The following is a 19,944-nucleotide window of genomic DNA, read 5'->3' as shown; positions in this document are numbered from 1 at the left end:
CATCTGTGACTCCATCTCGTCTACCGATGCGTACATCTGTGACTCCATCTCGTCTATCAATGCGTACATCTCTGACTTTATCTTGTCTACAGACGCATACATCTATGATTCCATCTCGTCTACATACGCGTACATCTGTGACTCTATCTCGTCTACAGACGCGTACATCTATGACTCCATCTCGTCTTCTAATGTGTACATCTGTGACTCCATCTCGTCTATCAATGCGTACATCTGTGACTCCATCTCGTCTACAGACGCATACATCTGTGATTCCATCTCGTCTACTGATGCGTATATCTGTGACTCCATCTTGTTTACTGATAGAAGCAAAATCATTAGCAATAACTGTCCACGGCTCTTACGTTTCACACAGCACAAACAATTTACTCCTTTATCAGCAATATTCATTGAGTTTTGTTTGACTGTTTAAACATTATCTTAGTTATATCACGGCGTGTCAGCTAGATGTGGGAGGAAAACCCTAGTTTATGCAGGTTTTAGACGTTTACCACTTTGCTGAAACCCACGACGTGTCATGTGTCGTAAACATAGTATGACATGAACACTCATATACTATCCTCTTTATATGCCCAACACGTGTTCTTGTGAGATTAAGCACAACACAATAGTTGACCCGTCTCTGTATCCCGCTTGCAGGAAATTGTCCCTTCAGACTGCTGATCAATACCATATAATTAATATGAAAGATCAGGACTTAAGCACCTTATTACTTCTCATTGTGCCGTAGATCTTAATGGCGTTCGTGGATTAAGATGTGTCTATACGTGGATGTGCTCGTCTCCTAATGTCACTGTCGACACACGCTGATTTGTCATCACGAAGATAGTATGACTATCAGGCTGTTGCCTGACATTGTGCATTGATCTACTCGATGAGGACGCTACACTCACATGTACTTGCCCTGACTGGGATTATACCTGATAATTTAGAGTATTCATAGAGAACATCTTTTTGTAAGTGACCAGCGGGACGATGTACTGGGCGTGGTACGAACAAACAAAGACATACTACCTACATTTGGCTTCATCGCTTTGTCAATCTTTGTCAATCTATATATTACATTAGTTCGCCTTTGTGTCTGATTACACAATTCAGATGTATCACGGAACATTATCTTAAATTGAGCGTTATTGTTTTTCTTCAGTAATTCCAGAAACACCAAAACGGGAGAATACCAGAAATGGGTTTCATCCTTTTGACTGGGATGTAGGGAATCAAACTTAAGGTGAACCGTTCACCATCTCATTAAATTAATATCCTTCACTCCGATGCGTTAGAGATATGTCGAAACCCTAAAAGAACTTTAGATCAGAATGCAAAATGCGTGTGTTTTGGGGCAAATAAGATGCCAGTTTTCTGAAACGTGTCGACTTGAAAATAAAGACCCACACAGGACACAAGTATGCCTTTGCTGGTACTCCCTTTTAGGTGTAGAAGTCACGGAGTTCATGGTATAGGAAATATCCACAACAATATAACGTCGTGGCCTTATGTATCTACAGTCGTAACCTATCGATTCAATTCGTTTTTTGAGATACAGAAGTCAAATATGACTGTCTGAATGCTTCGCTCACTCGTTTCAAGAATTTAAAAGCCTCGATGTTGATTGGTTCATTATAATGTTCCCCTGACGTGACCATATATGGGGGTGCCCTCGGAAATTCACACAGATGTATTGTATGAGAGTAAAGGATCTGATTGTAATTAAATTGAAGGCACTAATTACACGGCTAGACTAAGACAGGAAATGAGAACCGTAGGCGTCGTTCTTTACTATTATCATGACGGTAATAGGGAATACGGTCTAATCCTTCTTCGATCCCTCCACGTCGACAACGAAAGATAGTTTAAGGTTCTAGTCATACAACAGGGGAGACACCACGAAAGGGATTCGCCAGATACATCAATAAAGACATGGACCCTTAACCAATACTCAGCACACCATATATTTGTCCGCGAGGGGATTCCGGGTTAGATTTGTTTGTTTGTTTGTTTGTTGTTTAACGCAACACTCAGCAATATTCCTGCTATATGACGGCGGTCTGTAAATAATCGAATTTGGACATAGAATCCAGTGATTAACATAATGAGCATCGATCTACGCTTTTGGGATTCGATGACATGCATCAACCAAGTCAGCGAGCCTGACCACCCGATCCCGTTAGTCGCCTGTTACGACAAGCATAGTCACCTTTTACGGAAAGCATGGGTTGCTGAATACCTATTCTACCCCGGATCTTCACTGGTCTGGAATAGGTCCCAGCAACCTATGATTGTCGTTAAAAGATGGCGGTGTGGTTGATCGCCATCGTACAATGTTAATAATATCAACCACTATTGCTGAGTGCGGTTTAAACTCGCTTCACTCTCATGTATTAGAGGGGTGAACAGCACGTGAACGTCCAACACACAATTTCACCGACCAGTCAAAGCATGACTCGTAATATATATGTTACCTTAAAATGTCCTTTGGTGATTTCCTTCCCCGTACGTTGACCAGTAGCAAGTACGCGGGGAAGAACATGGTCACCCACATCGTACAGAAGTAGGAGAGGGCGAAGGGAGCGTCGAAACCCGGCTGACTGGCATTTTGGGCCAGTTCCGAAAACGCAACCCACGTGACAGCTATCAAGATGGCGAGAAGCACACCCCAAAGACACTTCCGGTGAAACTCGGTGAATTCACAGCACGGTTTGTAAGCCTGGGCAGGAGCGGCTGGGTTCTCTACATCTGAAACAAATAAAATATACTTAGCCTCTTTGATTACATATATTACACAAACCATAGTCGTGTCCAGTTGACCGCTGCCCGCCTGACTTCTGTCGAGAGTACGGTCGGACCCCAGAGAAGAATGGCATAGTGGCCGGGTTATGGACCGACAACAGACCATGTATGGTATCAAACTATACTGGAAAGTGGCACCACGCTACACTATAACATGGCACCACACTACACTAGAACATAGCACTAAGATATACTGGAACATAGTACCACACTATACTAGACCATGACCCTACGCTATCCTAGTAGACAGGAAGCTATACGAGAACATAGCTCACCACGCTTTACCACAACACGACACCACACTACGCTGGAACATGGCACCAAGATAATTGGCAAATGGTAGGATGAGCTGTATCTGATTGCCTGTTGAAAGCTGGTGAGTTTGTTTGGCCTTGTGGAATTGGGTTGTACCAGTGAAAAGATCTGGAGCTTTGAAATTCTCTGGTCTTGTCATGAGAATAATGAGATACGCTTTGACAGATCAGGTAATCGCCATGTTTTATTTACTAAATTGCATTTTTTCTTGTTTTGTATCAGACCCCCTTAATACAACAATAGTAAGTCCTGTAAAACCACGATGTCGTCCTTTAAAGCACTCGTATCATCATTGTCAGTCGCTGATCATCAAAGGGGTTAAAGCGCTCTCTCGTTCGTTTCCAACATGGGTACAATGCGTGAACCCCATTTCTCGTGTTCCCCGCCGTGAGTATTCCTGGAGAATCGCAAAAAGCGGCGTAAAACTCATGGTGATGAGGAAAGTACGCATTCGATTTCATTCCCAACTCCCTATGGAGTATACACTGGGTATTAACATATACATGTAGTTGTTAAGTTTAATCATAATCGTCTTGCTACGCATGACCATTGTCAAGAAATGTCATCTTTGTTTAGTTTGCACGTCCAACTCTACAGTTATCTCGTTGTGAAATGTTCATCCCACATCATCATGAATTTACCGTTGTTACTTTTCAAAATCCAAATGACATACAATGATAGCTATCACACATCTTACCTTTTTAAGTTACCGTCAGAATACACACTAGGAATTGGATAGAAAAGGCAAGATTTTCTTGTATTTTAAGTACGTCGACTTGTAATTTGTTTTGTATTGTTAGGGCAAGACATGCTTACCCTATTGGCGAACACCTGGTGTCATCACTGATATTCAGTGATCCATTCATATAATATTAACCGTTATTTTGTCTTTTAGGCCTAATGTATCTGTTTCAGACACTGGTTATTCTCTGACGTTGACGTTACATATTAAATGAATATTTGATGACTTACAGATTAGATTATTACCACCGTGTAAAGTGAGTGAGTGAGTGAGTATGGTTTTAAGCCGCTTTAAGAAATATTCCAGCAATATCACGGCAGGGGACACCAGATATGGGCTTCACACATTGTACCCACGTCGGGAATAGAACCCGGGTTTGCGGCGTGACGAGCGAACGCTTTAATCACTAGGCTACCCGGCCGCCCCTGTGAAGTGAATGAAACTGAACAACATTTAGGTGATAAAGGTAATGATGCATAGTATGTTAAGTATCTATTAAACCTCTAACAGACGTGGGGCGGTTGGGTAGCCTAGTGGTTAAAGCGTTTGCTTTGGATCTTAAACATGCAACCACCTGGCACCAACGGTAAATTCTACTTACCACTTAATATGGATAAACAACAGTAATATCTACAGAACTAGTCAATATGGATAAAACAACAGTTAGATCTACTGTTCTACTCATTTGAATAATCAATAGTAAGGTCTACATACTACCCAGTGTGGATAAACAACATCAGGATCAATATACAACTCAGTGAGGATAAACAACATCAGGATCAATATACATCTCCGTGTGGATAAACAACATCAGGATCAATATACATCTCCGTGTGGATAAACAACATCAGGATCAATATACAACTCAGTGTGGATAAACAACATCAGGATCAATATACATCTCCGTGTGGATAAACAACATCAAGATCAATATACAACTCAGTGAGGATAAACAACATCAGGATCAATATACATCTCCGTGTGGATAAACAACATCAGGATCAATATACAACTCAGTGTGGATAAACAACATCAGGATCAATATACATCTCCGTGTGGATAAACAATAATAAGATCTACATACTACTCAGCGTGGATAAACAACATCAAGATCTACATACAACTCAGTGTGGATAAACAAAAGTAAGGTCTACATACAACTCAGTGAGGATAAACAAAAGTCAGGTCTACATACAACTCAGTCTGGATAAACAACATCAGGATCAATATACATCTCCGTGTGGATAAACAATAATAAGATCTACATACTACTCAGCGTGGATAAACAACATCAAGATCTACATACAACTCAGTGTGGATAAACAAAAGTAAGGTCTACATACAACTCAGTGAGGATAAACAAAAGTCAGGTCTACATACAACTCAGTCTGGATAAACAACATCAGGATCAATATACATCTCCGTGTGGATAAACAATAATAAGATCTACATACTACTCAGCGTGGATAAACAACATCAAGATCTATATACAACTCAGTGTGGATAAACAAAAGTAAGGTCTACATACAACTCAGTGAGGATAAACAACATCAAGATCAATATACATCTCCGTGTGGATAAACAACATCAGGATCAATATACATCTCCGTGTGGATAAACAACATCAGGATCAATATACATCTCCGTGTGGATAAACAACATCAGGATCAATATACATCTCCGCGTGGATAAACAACATCAGGATCAATATACAACTCAGTGTGGATAAACAATAATAAGATCTACATACTACTCAGCGTGGATAAACAACATCAAGATCTACATACAACTCCGTGTGGATAAACAAAAGTAAGGTCTACATACAACTCAGTGTGGATAAACAAAAGTCAGGTCTACATACAACTCAGTCTGGATAAACAACATCAGGATCAACATAGTTCTCCGTGTGGATAAACAATAATAAGATCTACATACTACTCAGCGTGGATAAACAACATCAAGATCTACATACAACTCAGTGTGGATAAACAAAAGTAAGGTGTACATACAACTCAGTGAGGATAAACAAAAGTCAGGTCTACATACAACTCAGTCTGGATAAACAACATCAGGATCAATATACATCTCCGTGTGGATAAACAATACAACTCAGTGTGGATAAACAAAAGTAAGGTGTACATACAACTCAGTCTGGATAAACAACATCAGGATCAATATACATCTCCGTGTGGATAAACAATAATAAGATCTACATACTACTCAGCGTGGATAAACAACATCAAGATCTACATACAACTCAGTGTGGATAAACAAAAGTAAGGTCTACATACAACTCAGTGAGGATAAACAAAAGTCAGGTCTACATACAACTCAGTCTGGATAAACAACATCAGGATCAACATAGTTCTCCGTGTGGATAAACAATAATAAGATCTACATACTACTCAGCGTGGATAAACAACATCAAGATCTACATACAACTCAGTGTGGATAAACAAAAGTAAGGTCTACATACAACTCAGTGTGGATAAACAAAAGTCAGGTCTACATACAACTCAGTCTGAATAAACAACATCAGGATCAATATACATCTCCGTGTGGATAAACAATACAACTCAGTGTGGATAAACAAAAGTAAGGTGTACATACAACTCAGTGTGGATAAACAAAAGTAGGTCTACATACTACTCAGTGTGGATAAACAACGTCAAGATCAATATACAACTCAGTGTGGATAAACAAAAGTAGGTCTACATACTACTCAGTGTGGATAAACAACGTCAAGATCAATATACAACTCAGTGTGGATAAACAACATCAAGATCTACATACAACTCAGTGTGGATAAACAACATCAAGATCTACATACTACCCAGCGTGGATAAACAACAGCAAGGTCAATATACAACTCAGTGGGGATAAACAACGTCAAGATCAATATTCAACTCAGTGTGGATAAACAACATCAAGATCTACATATGACTCCGTGTGGATAAACAACAGCAAGATCAATATACAACTCAGTGTGGATAAACAAAAGTAAGGTGTACATACAACTCTGTGTGGATAAACAACAGCAAGATCTACATACTACTTCGCGTGGATAAACAACATCAACATCTACATACAACTCAGTGTGGATAAACAACAGCAAGATTTACATACAGCTCAGAGTGGATAAACAAAAGTAAGGTCTACATACAACCCAGTGTGGATAAACAACATCAAGATTTACATACAGCTCAGAGTGGATAAACAACATCAAGATCTACATACAACTCCGTGTGGATAAACAACATCAAGATCTACATACAACTCCGTGTGGATAAACAACATCAAGATCTACATACAACTCAGTGAGGATAAACAAAAGTCAGATCTACATACTACTCAGTGTGGATAAACAACATCAGGATCAATATACATCTCCGTGTGGATAAACAATAATAAGATCTACATACAACTCAGCGTGGATAAACAACAGCAAGATCTACATACAGCTCAGAGTGGATAAACAAAAGTAAGGTGTACATACAACTCTGTGTGGATAAACAACATCAAGATCAATATACAACTCTGTGTTGATAAACAACAGCAAGATCTACATACTACTTAGCGTGGAAAAACAACATCAACATCTACATACAACTCAGTGTGGATAAACAACATCAAGATTTACATACAGCTCAGAGTGGATAAACAAAAGTAAGGTGTACATACAACTCTGTGTGGATAAACAACATCAAGATCAATATACAACTCTGTGTTGATAAACAACAGCAAGATCTACATACTACTTAGCGTGGAAAAACAACATCAACATCTACATACAACTCAGTGTGGATAAACAACAGCAAGATCTACATACTACTTCGCGTGGATAAACAACATCAACATCTACATACAACTCAGTGTGGATAAACAAAAGTAAGGTGTACATACAACTCTGTGTGGATAAACAACAGCAAGATCTACATACTACTTCGCGTGGATAAACAACATCAACATCTACATACAACTCAGTGTGGATAAACAACAGCAAGATTTACATACAGCTCAGAGTGGATAAACAAAAGTAAGGTCTACATACAACCCAGTGTGGATAAACAACATCAAGATTTACATACAGCTCAGAGTGGATAAACAAAAGTAAGGTCTACATACAACTCAGTGTGGATAAACAACAGCAAGATTTACATACAGCTCAGAGTGGATAAACAAAAGTAAGGTGTACATACAACTCTGTGTGGATAAACAACAGCAAGATCTACATACTACTCAGCGTGGATAAACAACATCAAGATTTACATGCTTCTTAGTGTAGATAAACAAAAGTTAGATCTACTTTTCTACTCAATGTGGATAAACAACAGTTAGAGATCTTCTGTATTATTCATATGAATAAACAGTAAGATCTATACTACTTACTGATTGTGGATAACAGTTTGATCTACTGTACTACTCACTGTGTCTTAATTTGACATTAACTGGCATCGTTATTCCCCTCAAGATAAAACTACTCCATCTAAATGGTCGATCATGTTTCAAGATACTTTCGTTCATTAAAGGAATGTCACGAGCTGAGGCAGGCCTTGAGACGGTATGCAATATTTAGCATCATATATACCTCGGTATGTCACTGAGAGAACAGATGCGTTACGACTGCGGAAATATGCTGCGTTGATGGTTTTGTAGGGAACCTGATCAAATAACTATGTCTTGCAGGCAACCAGAACTAGATCTGGATGGTTGTTGAACAATAATGCGAGCAATAATTATATAATCGTTGGGGGCTCAGGACTGAAATCTTCGCTGATTACATGAAACAAAGTTGGAGAAATGGCCTATTTAACATTAAACAGTGACTGAAGTTTGCGAAGGCTTTGCTTTTTATGATATCACTTAACGCAATGAGACAATTGCCATATGTTTAACAGGACCTTTCTAGCAACACTCTATTAACACGCCAAATGAAACAGTAACGGACTGGCTTTCTTCAATAACGCTGCCGCCAACCGAGATAAGATCGTGGATGGATTCTCTCCTTCAGTTTCCCCCGGTGAGATCATACATGAAATCAGTTTATCCCCATTTCCGCTCTCGGTCCAATATCGCATATTTGCCATCAACATGCAATTGGTATTTTTTTCAATCAAAGGAGGTTATACACAGGACCTCTGCGTGTAAAAGTGTGTTTATCTACCTTTTAGAGGAATAAGTGTGTCAAGCACGTTGAAACCATCACTTCCTTGAAGAAATACTTTAGACAAAAGTGTTTACCTATCAACATTTCGGACGGATGTGTTGCGATTGAAAGACGTTTTTTCACCAATCGATACAGCTACTAAACACCCTTGTCCCTTGCTTAAAGCTGTATCAGACTCGGGGCCCATGAAGTGAAGCGTATGATCTGCAATGTGTTGTCTTGATAAAAGTGCTTTGTGTGTTAAGCGAAGACTCTCTCACACCATAGGTCAATGTTAATATCTACATCAAACTCCAAATGCTTTGTACGTGAACAAAATTTAATATACAAATGGTTACTTTTATTTAGGAAACATAATTTCTCCTTTAATTGGTTATATACATAAATCTGTATTCAAATATAACCCTGCATAAAATGTATTTCATATTTTATTGAGCGTAGTTTCCATCATTTGGCATTGGCGATCAAAATACTACTCTGTATTTACAAAATATTCAAATAAATCATTACCAAATATTTTCAAAGTTATTATTCTGTTAAATATTTCTTGTCAAACTGTACCATTCATTCACATTCTACAGTTCACAAATGTGACCAAGGGAGGTGGGTAGGGCTGCAGGAGGTGAGGGATAGATATATATGGTACACCAATGTGACCAAGGGAGGTGGGTAGGGCTGCAGGAGGTGAGTATAGATATATATGGTACACCAGTGTGACCAAGGGAGGTGGGTAGGGCCGCAGGAGGTGAGTATAGATATATATGGTACACCAGTGTGACCAAGGGAGGTGGGTAGGCCTGCAGGAGGTGAGTATAGATATATATGGTACACCAATGTGACCAAGGGAGCTGGGTAGGGCTGCAGGAGGTGAGTATAGATATATATGGTACACCAATGTGACCAAGGGAGGTGGGTAGGGCTGCAGGAGGTGAGTATAGATATATATGGTACACCAATGTGACCAAGGGAGCTGGGTAGGGCTGCAGGAGGTGAGTATAGATATATATGGTACACCAATGTGACCAAGGGAGGTGGGTAGGGCTGCAGGAGGTGAGTATAGATATATATGGTACACCAATGTGACCAAGGGAGGGAGGGGGAGGGCCGGAGGAGTTGAGGGATAGATATATATGGTACACCAATGTGACCAAGGGAGGTGGGTAGGGCTGCAGGAGGTGAGTATAGATATATATGGTACACCAATGTGACCAAGGGAGGGAGGGGGAGGGCCGGAGGAGGTGAGGGATAGATATATATGGTACACCAATGTGACCAAGGGAGGGAGGGGGAGGGCCGGAGGAGGTGAGTATAGATATATATGGTACACCAATGTGACCAAGGGAGGGGGGGGGAGGGCCGGAGGAGGTGAGGGATAGATATATATGGTACACCAATGTGACCAAGGGAGGGAGGGGGAGGGCGGGAGGAGGTGAGTATAGATATATATGGTACACCAATGTGACCAAGGGAGGGAGGGGGAGGGCCGGAGGAGGTGAGGGATAGATATATATGGTACACCAATGTGACCAAGGGAGCGGGGGGGGGGGGGTTGCAGGAGATGAGGGATAGTTATATATGGTACACCAATGTGACCAAGGGAGCGGGGGGGTTGCAGGAGATGAGGGATAGATATATATGGTACACCAATGTGACCAAGGGAGGTGGGTAGGGCTGCAGGAGGTGAGGGATAGATATATATGGTACACCAATGAAGACATCATCTCATTATGCCAACAACGAGGTCGGTAAACAAGTAAATAAACCTACCCAATGACATTATGAAAACTGCAAATCCTCACTGGTGATACAGTTACACAGTTCACTCACAGTTCTCTTGGTTGCCGAATAGATCTTCCTGTTTCTATGTTAAATTGGTGTGAACTACATCCAAAACCAGACAGGGCTAAATTTTGAAATTAACGTACAATCCCAAGCAAAAGGATAATAACTATTGGTATATTGCCTTCACACGAAATACACTTTCTGAGATAAAATATGAATTATTATTCCTAGATTGTTTCTCCGAAATATGGTCAAATCCCGTAGAAAAGAGAATATATTTTACCTTTAATACTTATAATATTATAATACTTGAAATATTTACATGTGTACGCGTGAGCAATGTACGGCGAGTGCCAGATTCAGAGATGTTTCTGCATTAGAAATGAAGGTTTTCTCCGACTTTGTCTCTGATATGCCAGGAGGACAGGGAAGTTGCGATATCTGGATATAATAAAAATGCATTATCTGTAAAGAGATTCATGATATAAAAACTGAAGTCCGCTGTGTGATGTTCGGCAAATATGTTTCCTTAAAAACAGCCCATTTAATGAAAATCTTAATGTGATACATTATTCTCAAATGTTGTCTATGAGTGATCAATATGATCGGATCGCCTCTGTAATCTAGTGGTAGAGTATTTCAGTGGGCTAGCACTATGAAATAGACATTAGTCGAACTAGTATAAGCGGACACACACACACACACACACACACACACACACACGCACGCACGCACGCACGCACGCACGCACGTGACAATCTGGGGTACAATAGGTCTTCAGCAACCCATGCCGTTGCCCTGAAAGGCGACTATGCTTGTAGTATGAGGCGACTAACAGGCTCGCTGACTTGGTTGATGCATGTTATCGATCCCAGTTGCATGGATCGATGCTCATGATGTCAATCACTAGATTGCCTGGTCATTAATTTACAGACAGCCGTGATATTGCAGATTTAGTTCCACCAGTTGCCTAATTACACCTGCAGAAGCGACTTAACACCACAACAACTCCTTAGTCTAGTGGTAGAGCGTCCGCCCGGAGAGCGGAAGGTCCGGGGTTCGATCCCCGGCCACGTCATACCAAAAGGCGTTAAAAGATGGTACTTGTTGTTACCCTGTCTGGCGCTCGCAAGGACTGGTCGGCTCGGAGTCAGTATACTGTGTTTCAGTGGGGTACTCATGTTAAACTGCGACATGGTATCTCTCTGACACTTACACACACACACACACACACACACACACACACACACACACACACGTGCATGCACTTAAGCGGCTTAAAATCGTACTCGGTCGCTGGTGTAATTATGGCGACGAAAAAGACCAAAATAACATCAAAATGTGAACAAAATATGAATTTTTAATTTCACTGTTGTTTTAAGTTCAGAGAAGACACGGGGGCACGTGTGGCCCAGTCGTCTAAGGCGCCGCGATTCGCTGTGCAGAGTTGCGTCCCTTAAGCACGCCATAAATCTATGATTGTGGGTTCGAATCCCGGTTCGCCCCGATTATGTTTCTAGGTTTGTCAGCACAATACCCGTGCTCGTGGGTTTCACCGAAATGCTAAACGTCCGAGACCTGCATCACTGCGGGCTTTCCTCCCACATTAAACTGACACGCCGTGATATGACTGGAATACTGTTAAAAGCGGCGTTAAACCTCACTCACTCGCTCACTCGCTCACTCACTCACTCACGTAGAGAAGACACGTAGAGAAGACACAGAAGAAGTTAATGTTTAAGACGGGCGATGGACAAGGTGCCATACACTGAGATGATAAGTCTGTCCATGTGAGCTCAACCATTCAAGCAGGAGGTTTGCTGGATCATTATGGTGACATAAATGGACGCATTATTATATACGACTCTAAGTTTTTATATACAGGACTTTAATTACTTTACAAAACAATAACGTATATTCATCTCATTCTATTATTTTGGATGAGTCATGCCATTGGTGGGGTCAACTCCGAACACTGGAAACCAACTAACTCCATCCAAGGTCATCACTGTTCCCATCAGTGCCTATTAACTTTCAGAAGTAGATAATTTAAACCCATAATATGTTTCATTTAGCGAGCTTTGCATGGTATGTTTGAACAATACCTGCCGCCATGTTTAAACTGGAAACCCATGCTCACGAAGCCGGGTACGTTTCCCGGCCCCGATTACGTCATACAGTGACTTATTCATGCATTTCAGTCATCAGCAGCTAAATCATGATTCCATAACGCACACTGTCACCAGAACGCTATAGTTGTGTTTTTAATTCTGAACACTAAAAGCAACCAAAGTAACAGTATTAATCATTCCACGTTGTTTCAAACATGTCGACAGGTGTGTTTGCAGATGAATCAAACAGATGCGATATTCTCAACGTGCAAGACCATTTTATTACATGAGCTGTAGATTGACGAGTTTCAGATATTGCTCAATCAGTAGTGGGTGGGTGATCGCTGACCAAGAACGTTGATTTGTGTTACTGAGGGGTGTGGACACAGGGCTTCAGCAAAGATAACATGCTGTAAAACTGACACTCGTTAAGTCACTTTTGGGGATGTGTTACAATAATCTTTTCTTTTGCTTTTCTACAGATTATGTTTTAAATGTAGCACGGGTTGCGAGCGGTACCTTTGATCCTACCCGTGCTGTATCATGGTAGTAAGAGCACGGTTTGATAAAGATTATTACCATTGGCTGATGCCAAGATCAGCAAGCCCCGCCTACTAGCTTGAGAAATTTCAAACTTACAATGTTTCTTTAGTGTTGTACACAGTGTTCAAGAGTAATAACGTAAATAAACAACAAAAAACAATAGAAATGTTTATAACTTAATTAAAAGATTACAATGTAACTGTCAAACATAAAAACAACTGGACACAGAACGCATTTTGCTAAATTCGGAAAATTAATAGTTGACATTACTAATGTGCCTTTGAAAATTCGAAAGTTTACACTTGATTTAACAATTAGAATTTAAAAGTTAACGTCATATTATACGTCACTAAATTTTACACAAACTCGCGCAATTTTGGAATGACCGTCGCAACCCGTGCTACAAGTCACTTACAACACACCCACCTACTGGCTGTTTGGGCAGTAAGAGCACGGTTTGGCTTGGCATTTGATTGACAGGCAAAAGGATCACCTCGGGGCTCCGCCCCTCGGTCCTTTTGTCTGTCAATCAAATGCCAAGCCAAACTGTGCTCTTACTGCCCAAACAACTCGTCTTGGTGTGTTGTAACTATAACTAAGAACAACGTTTAATAGTGGTATCGCAACGTTTGGGACAAGGAAAAGAAGGGGTATAAAGTCAACTACACACTGAAACCATGTGTGCATATCCACAATAAGAAGTTGGCATCCAACTTTGTTCCCGGGATTCGTGTTATTGAGGATTAATGAAGCGGAATATCCCTCTGTAAAACTTGACAAAACGTCTGGTGAAAAAGGTGTTTGTTCAAAGTATCACCACGAAGGGTTACTCGTCAATACTCGTCGCTATATGACTGAAACAATGCCGATGCGACGTTAAATTTTAACTCACCCACTACTCGTCAACAGCACTGTGGTGCAGCTGTGCGATACTAGTCAGCAAGCTGTGCAAGTGATCTTGGGTTCGAATCTCGGGGAGGCAGGGTGGCCCAGTCGTCTAAGGCGCCGCGATTCACTTTGCAGAGCTGCGTCTCTTGGGTACGCCAGAAACCTATGATTGTGGGTTCGAATCCTGGTTCGCCCCAATTATGTTTCTAGGTTTGTCAGCACCATACCCGCGCTCGTAGGTTTCACCAAAAGAGGTAAACGCCTGAGACCTGCATCACTTCGGGCTTTCCTCCTATATTAAGCTGACACGCCGCGATATAACCGGAATATTGTTAAAAGCGGCGTTAAATCCTACTTACGCACTCACTTACTCGAATGTCGGATTCACCCAGATTATGATCATTGGCCAGAACCCCTTTAATTACGACCATACACGAGTCATTATGAAAAAGCTTGACATCATGTCACCGAACCCTGTAATTACGACCATACACGAGTCATTATGAAATAGCTTGACATCATGTCACAGAACCCCTTTAATTACGACCATACATGAGTCATTATGGAATAGCTTGACATCATGTCACAGAACCCCTTTAATTACGACCATACACGAGTCATTATGGAATAGCTTGACATCATGTCACAGAACCCCTTTAATTACGACCATACACGAGTCATTATGAAAAAGCTTGACATCATGTCACCGAACCCTGTAATTACGACCATACAAGAGTCATTACGAAATAGCTTGACATCATGTCACAGAACCCCTTTAATTACGACCATACATGAGTCATTATGGAATAGCTTGACATCATGTCACAGAACCCCTTTAATTACGACCATACACGTGTCATTATGGATTAGCTTGACATCATGTCACAGAACCCCTTTAATTACGACCATACATGAGTCATTATGGAATAGCTTGACATCATGTCACAGAACCCTGTAATTACGACCATACACGAGTCATTGTGAAATAGCTTGACATCATATCACATATCCCCTGTAATTACGAAACACCTGTCCGTCACAAGAGACGTATCATTACGGGACACCCGGATGTCATTATCAAGCATGTAATTTTACTTTCTAAGCCCATATAGTTCTTAGCACATGAATATCATACACTGCTTATACTTGCTTTAATATTTTGGCACTACCCTAACCCAACACTGATTCTGACATTCTAACCAATAGTAGTATGATGATAATTTAAAGATTGTTTTACAATTTGTGACTGTTATCTTTCGAAAAATGCACACAAAAATATTCCTTATTATTCGTCTAGTTTGTTAATCATTTATTTGTTAATTTGAAAAAAAGTATTAGTTGGAAAAGTGTTACACACGTGTTAACAAAGACAGGCAGTGGCAAATCACTTTCTTTCGATTGTGTACCAGTTTGGGAATAATCTCACGCTTTCAAGCACAGTACTTATATTTAAAACTTGTCTTTGCTTAACTGGTGAAAGAACTTCAGCACAAATTCGATAAAGCTAAGGCAGCGACTATGTTTTCGGAACCCGGATGTTAATTTTGTGTAACGTTCTCTGATTGGACTATCCATATGTGCGATAGTCCAATCATATTTAGTACAGGAAAGTAGGCTTGATGTGGCAAGGATGGAAACTAGACTTTGATAAATAAGCTTGTGGACGCCCATACCTTTGGAAGATGGAAGAACATCGACCTTTTTCAGCACGTTGCCAAGCTCTCTTGCGGAGGATATTACTTTATTGGTTTCATACATGTGCAATCTTAATATAGATTTAAACATATTAGAAACAAATATGCCAAATGTTGCTTTCAATCAGGCCAAAGTTTCCAAATAACCACTGGAGAGAAGCTGCATGTGTCTGACGACAACACGCGGAACAAGTACGTTGAAAGACTATTGACAGTGCATGACGTTGTTGTACACGATGACGTCTCCTCACGAAGTAGGAGGAGGCGAGGAGGTGGAGCTCATACGAGGACAATGAGATCTTAAGAGCGCCGCTGATTTCCGTCCAGTTATAACCTTCATAGCAAGAGCTCTCTGATGAAATCAATGACATCAAACCGAGCCATCTCAGAAGGTCATCTGTAGACTTGAATGCACGTCCGATCCGTGTGCACGCCAGGAATAGTACCTGTCCATTTAGATGAAACTATTGCTACTTGTTTCTGTGTCATCTTAGATTTGTGTCTGGACTGACGTTGGTGCTGTGGACTAGCTAGTGTACAGCTCTGGCCACGGTTCATAACCACAAGATCGTACCTCCCTTACTATGATCAAAAGAACGGTAGACCTTGAATAAATATATTACGCCTTGAAACTTTAATCCAATATAGAAGGCATGCTATATATAACATCAAAGCCAAGAAATAACCAGTCTCGACTATCCATCGAAACAGATTTCATTGGGCGTAAACGGATCACTAAAAAATTTGTGATGACACCAGGTGCTCCCCAAAAGGGTAATACTGTCCAGCACTACCAGCAGCAACTCACACAATCATGTTGCATAAAAAATGTATGTTTGTTGCCACACCACAGTACTGCCATGCGACGGCGGCCTGAAAACAAACCAGACAATCAAGTGATGGACCAAAACAATACTCGAATACCAACTGTCAACATTTGGATCGATTGCTTCAATACTGAAATATTATGATATGTATCATCTGATTTTACAAACTGAACGAATTTCTGAACATATTTTGACCTATATTTAACTTCTCAATGTAAACTAGAGTAGCTTGAGTTTGCATGTGTTTGTGACGGGTGGGGCAGTATACGCTCACCTTTTCACGAACACCTGCTATATCATCACTATTTGATAGTGATTTTACAAAGTCATGATATAGTCGTATTCGTACAATTGACTCCGCTTTAAGCAGAGAGTTCCTATGATCATAGAATGGGTTTGTCGCTTCTATTTAATGCTTGTGAAGTCAAAAAACGATTCAAACCAAATGTTTCCTTCTCATCTTGAACTGCCCTCCTTCGTTATTATGAGGAATTAAGATATAGACATTTTATGGATTCAAAAAACACCATGCCTTAACAGAATAACAGAATATGTTTAATTATATTTCATAATTGTTTAAATTTTAATTTAAAATGAAATTTTTTCAGATAGACCCGGGTTCGATTCCCCACATTTCGTAATACTTCAGACCAAAGGGATAAGTTTGGAGTTACGTGCTTTTAAAACATCGCAGAATGTCATAAATAAGAACATGATGACAGCTACATCCGCCTTTGAGTAGGATGAGAGAGCAATACGATATGCACACAGTATTAAATACACATGCAGTAGACAGTTGTAGTATTGCCGGACAGTGCTTAGTTAATCGTGTAACAACTATTATGGGTTTGATCCTCAGGAGATAGTTCTGAGTGTGTTACTGCTTTCAAGGTATCCTTGTTTCACATCCGTTGGCCGTACCACGAGAGACATGAAAATAATTCATTTAGTTCAACAGCCAAGTTGCTAAAACATATTGATGAATGATGGATTCAGCATGATATCGTTTGAGGAATTTACTTTGTCCAACTAGTAATATGTGATGTGATAGAAACATACACGATGGACGTTGTTGGTTCAAAACAGAAGTTGGCTGGTGGTATTTAAGAACCACGTGGTGAGTACAAAGTAATTTTACAAGTCACTATTTATGCTTTATATATTTTGTAACAGGTAGGACTAACTATAGTTGATGAAATGCTGCCAACATAAAATAATATGTATGAATGCATTGATCCATCACCTAGTTCCTCGTTTATTCAACAAAACACTCCGAAATTTGAGTTCCATAGAGGTATTCAACCAAATCACCTCACTCACTCAACATACGAACGTATAAAGCATCTGGGAGGCGAAGGAGCTGCTGATGGTGTTGTTATGGAGTTGGCAATTGATCACAGTGTCTCTGTGTTCTCTGGGTTACCCGAATGTTCTCACCCTGCTATTACACAGTGCACCGGGTGAACACCGGAAGACATTCACACGAAGAGATAGAAGCAAATCTACGCCATCAAGAATGGAAGAAAATGTTTGAAAAGAGATGTGTTGTTGCTTACTTTTCGTATATGCCATGTCAGGATGTGACACTACTTTCTCTTTCTTTGCAATCTTCTGAACTGAGATCAGCAGTTTAATTCTTCAATTACAAAAGAGACAATTACAATGACAACATCAGGCTCGTGTTCAAGAACAACACCAGCCACGTGTACAGCAACAACATTCCCAGCTTCGTCTACAGCAACATCCCCAGCCTCGTGGACAGAAACAACCCCACCCTCGTCTAAAGCAGCAATAATCCCAGACTTGTGTGCAGCAGCCCCCACCCTCGTTTACAGCAGCAACCCCGGCCTCCTCTACAGCAACAACATCCCCAGTCTCGTGTACAACAACTAACCCGACTTCGTGTGCATCAGCAATAACCCCCCAGCCTCGTGGACAGTAACAAATCCAACTTCTTGTACAACAACAAGCCCCAGCCTCGTATCTGGTCTGGCGGCAGATGATGAGGTCTGACTTACTTACATGATGTTTGACATAATTCCCTATTTTGACTTGTACCATATGTCTCCGTCTTTGTTTCAGCTGAAAACTTGACTTTACTTTGCATGTGTGTGTGACGGGTGCCATCGGCGAGGCAGTATACGCTCACCTTTTGTCGAACACCTGGTATCATCACTATTTGGTGAGGTGTTTGTGCGTGCTAGCGTGCGTGCGTGCTTGCGTGCGTGTGTGTCTGCTTGTACTAGTCCGGACATATGCCAAATTTTAGTCATAGCTCACTGAGATACCATGCCGCAGTTTAACATGAATACCCAGTGCATTACTTCAGTGGATTTAAAAGGAGCCCAAACTAATTGTCTGCAAATTTGAAACAAGTTGTTAAGAACGGTCTGACTGCATCCTTCAAGAAAAAAAGGAATTGCTGCCACAAAGAATACATTGTTGCAATGTATTTTTCTTTAATTAATTCAGGCTCACAGTTTTAAATAAAAATATATGTGGTTTTGCAGTTGAAGCTCCATACACAATCACAGCCCCAAGAATATCAAATTGTCGGTCCCTTTTAACACAGATAATAAAAGATAAAACATTGCGGCCAGTAACTGTAGGACAGTAATAGTGGATGGGTACACATGCTTGTGTACATTGTCAAAGGACCTGTGAAGATCCGGGGTCATCATCAACCCATGCTTGTCATAAGAGGCGACTAACGGGATCGGGTGGTCTGGATCGCTGACTTGGTTGATGCACGTAATCGTATCCTAATTGCGTGGATCGATGCTCATGATGTCAATCACTGGATTGTCTGGTCCAAACTCGATTATTTACAGACCGCCGTCATGTATCTGGATTTTGCTGAGTGCGGCGTTAAACATCAAACAAACATTGTCAAAGTCCAGGCCACCCTCCTTCTCTAAAGGTGCAGGTATCGCAACCTGCATGTACGAGTAGATGTGGGATCAACATTACATGACGACATCGTGACAGATCTCTAAATAATTTCTAAAGTGTGACAAAGAATTTCTTAAGATAACCTGTACCAACGATCACTGTTGGTTTATTTTGG

The 19,944-nt window shown here is 40.7% G+C and overlaps 1 protein-coding gene across 1 annotated transcript in view; it reads right to left on the bottom strand.

Annotated features, from left to right (window-relative positions):
- The window catches only part of LOC124139720 (solute carrier family 35 member F4-like), a 72,154-nt gene that overhangs the window by 25,933 nt on the left and 26,277 nt on the right, over window positions 1–19,944 (bottom strand). Inside the window, exon 2 of the mRNA XM_046507007.2 lies at window positions 2,481–2,754. Coding sequence (XP_046362963.1) covers window positions 2,481–2,754 — 274 coding nt within the window. The remainder of the gene's footprint in view (window positions 1–2,480; window positions 2,755–19,944) is intronic.

Source organism: Haliotis rufescens, unplaced genomic scaffold (genome assembly GCF_023055435.1).
Source record: "Haliotis rufescens isolate VD_foot unplaced genomic scaffold, xgHalRufe1.0.p SCAF_1, whole genome shotgun sequence".
Lineage (NCBI taxonomy): Eukaryota > Metazoa > Mollusca > Gastropoda > Lepetellida > Haliotidae > Haliotis > Haliotis rufescens.
This window is presented reverse-complemented; position numbering and strand designations above follow the sequence as displayed.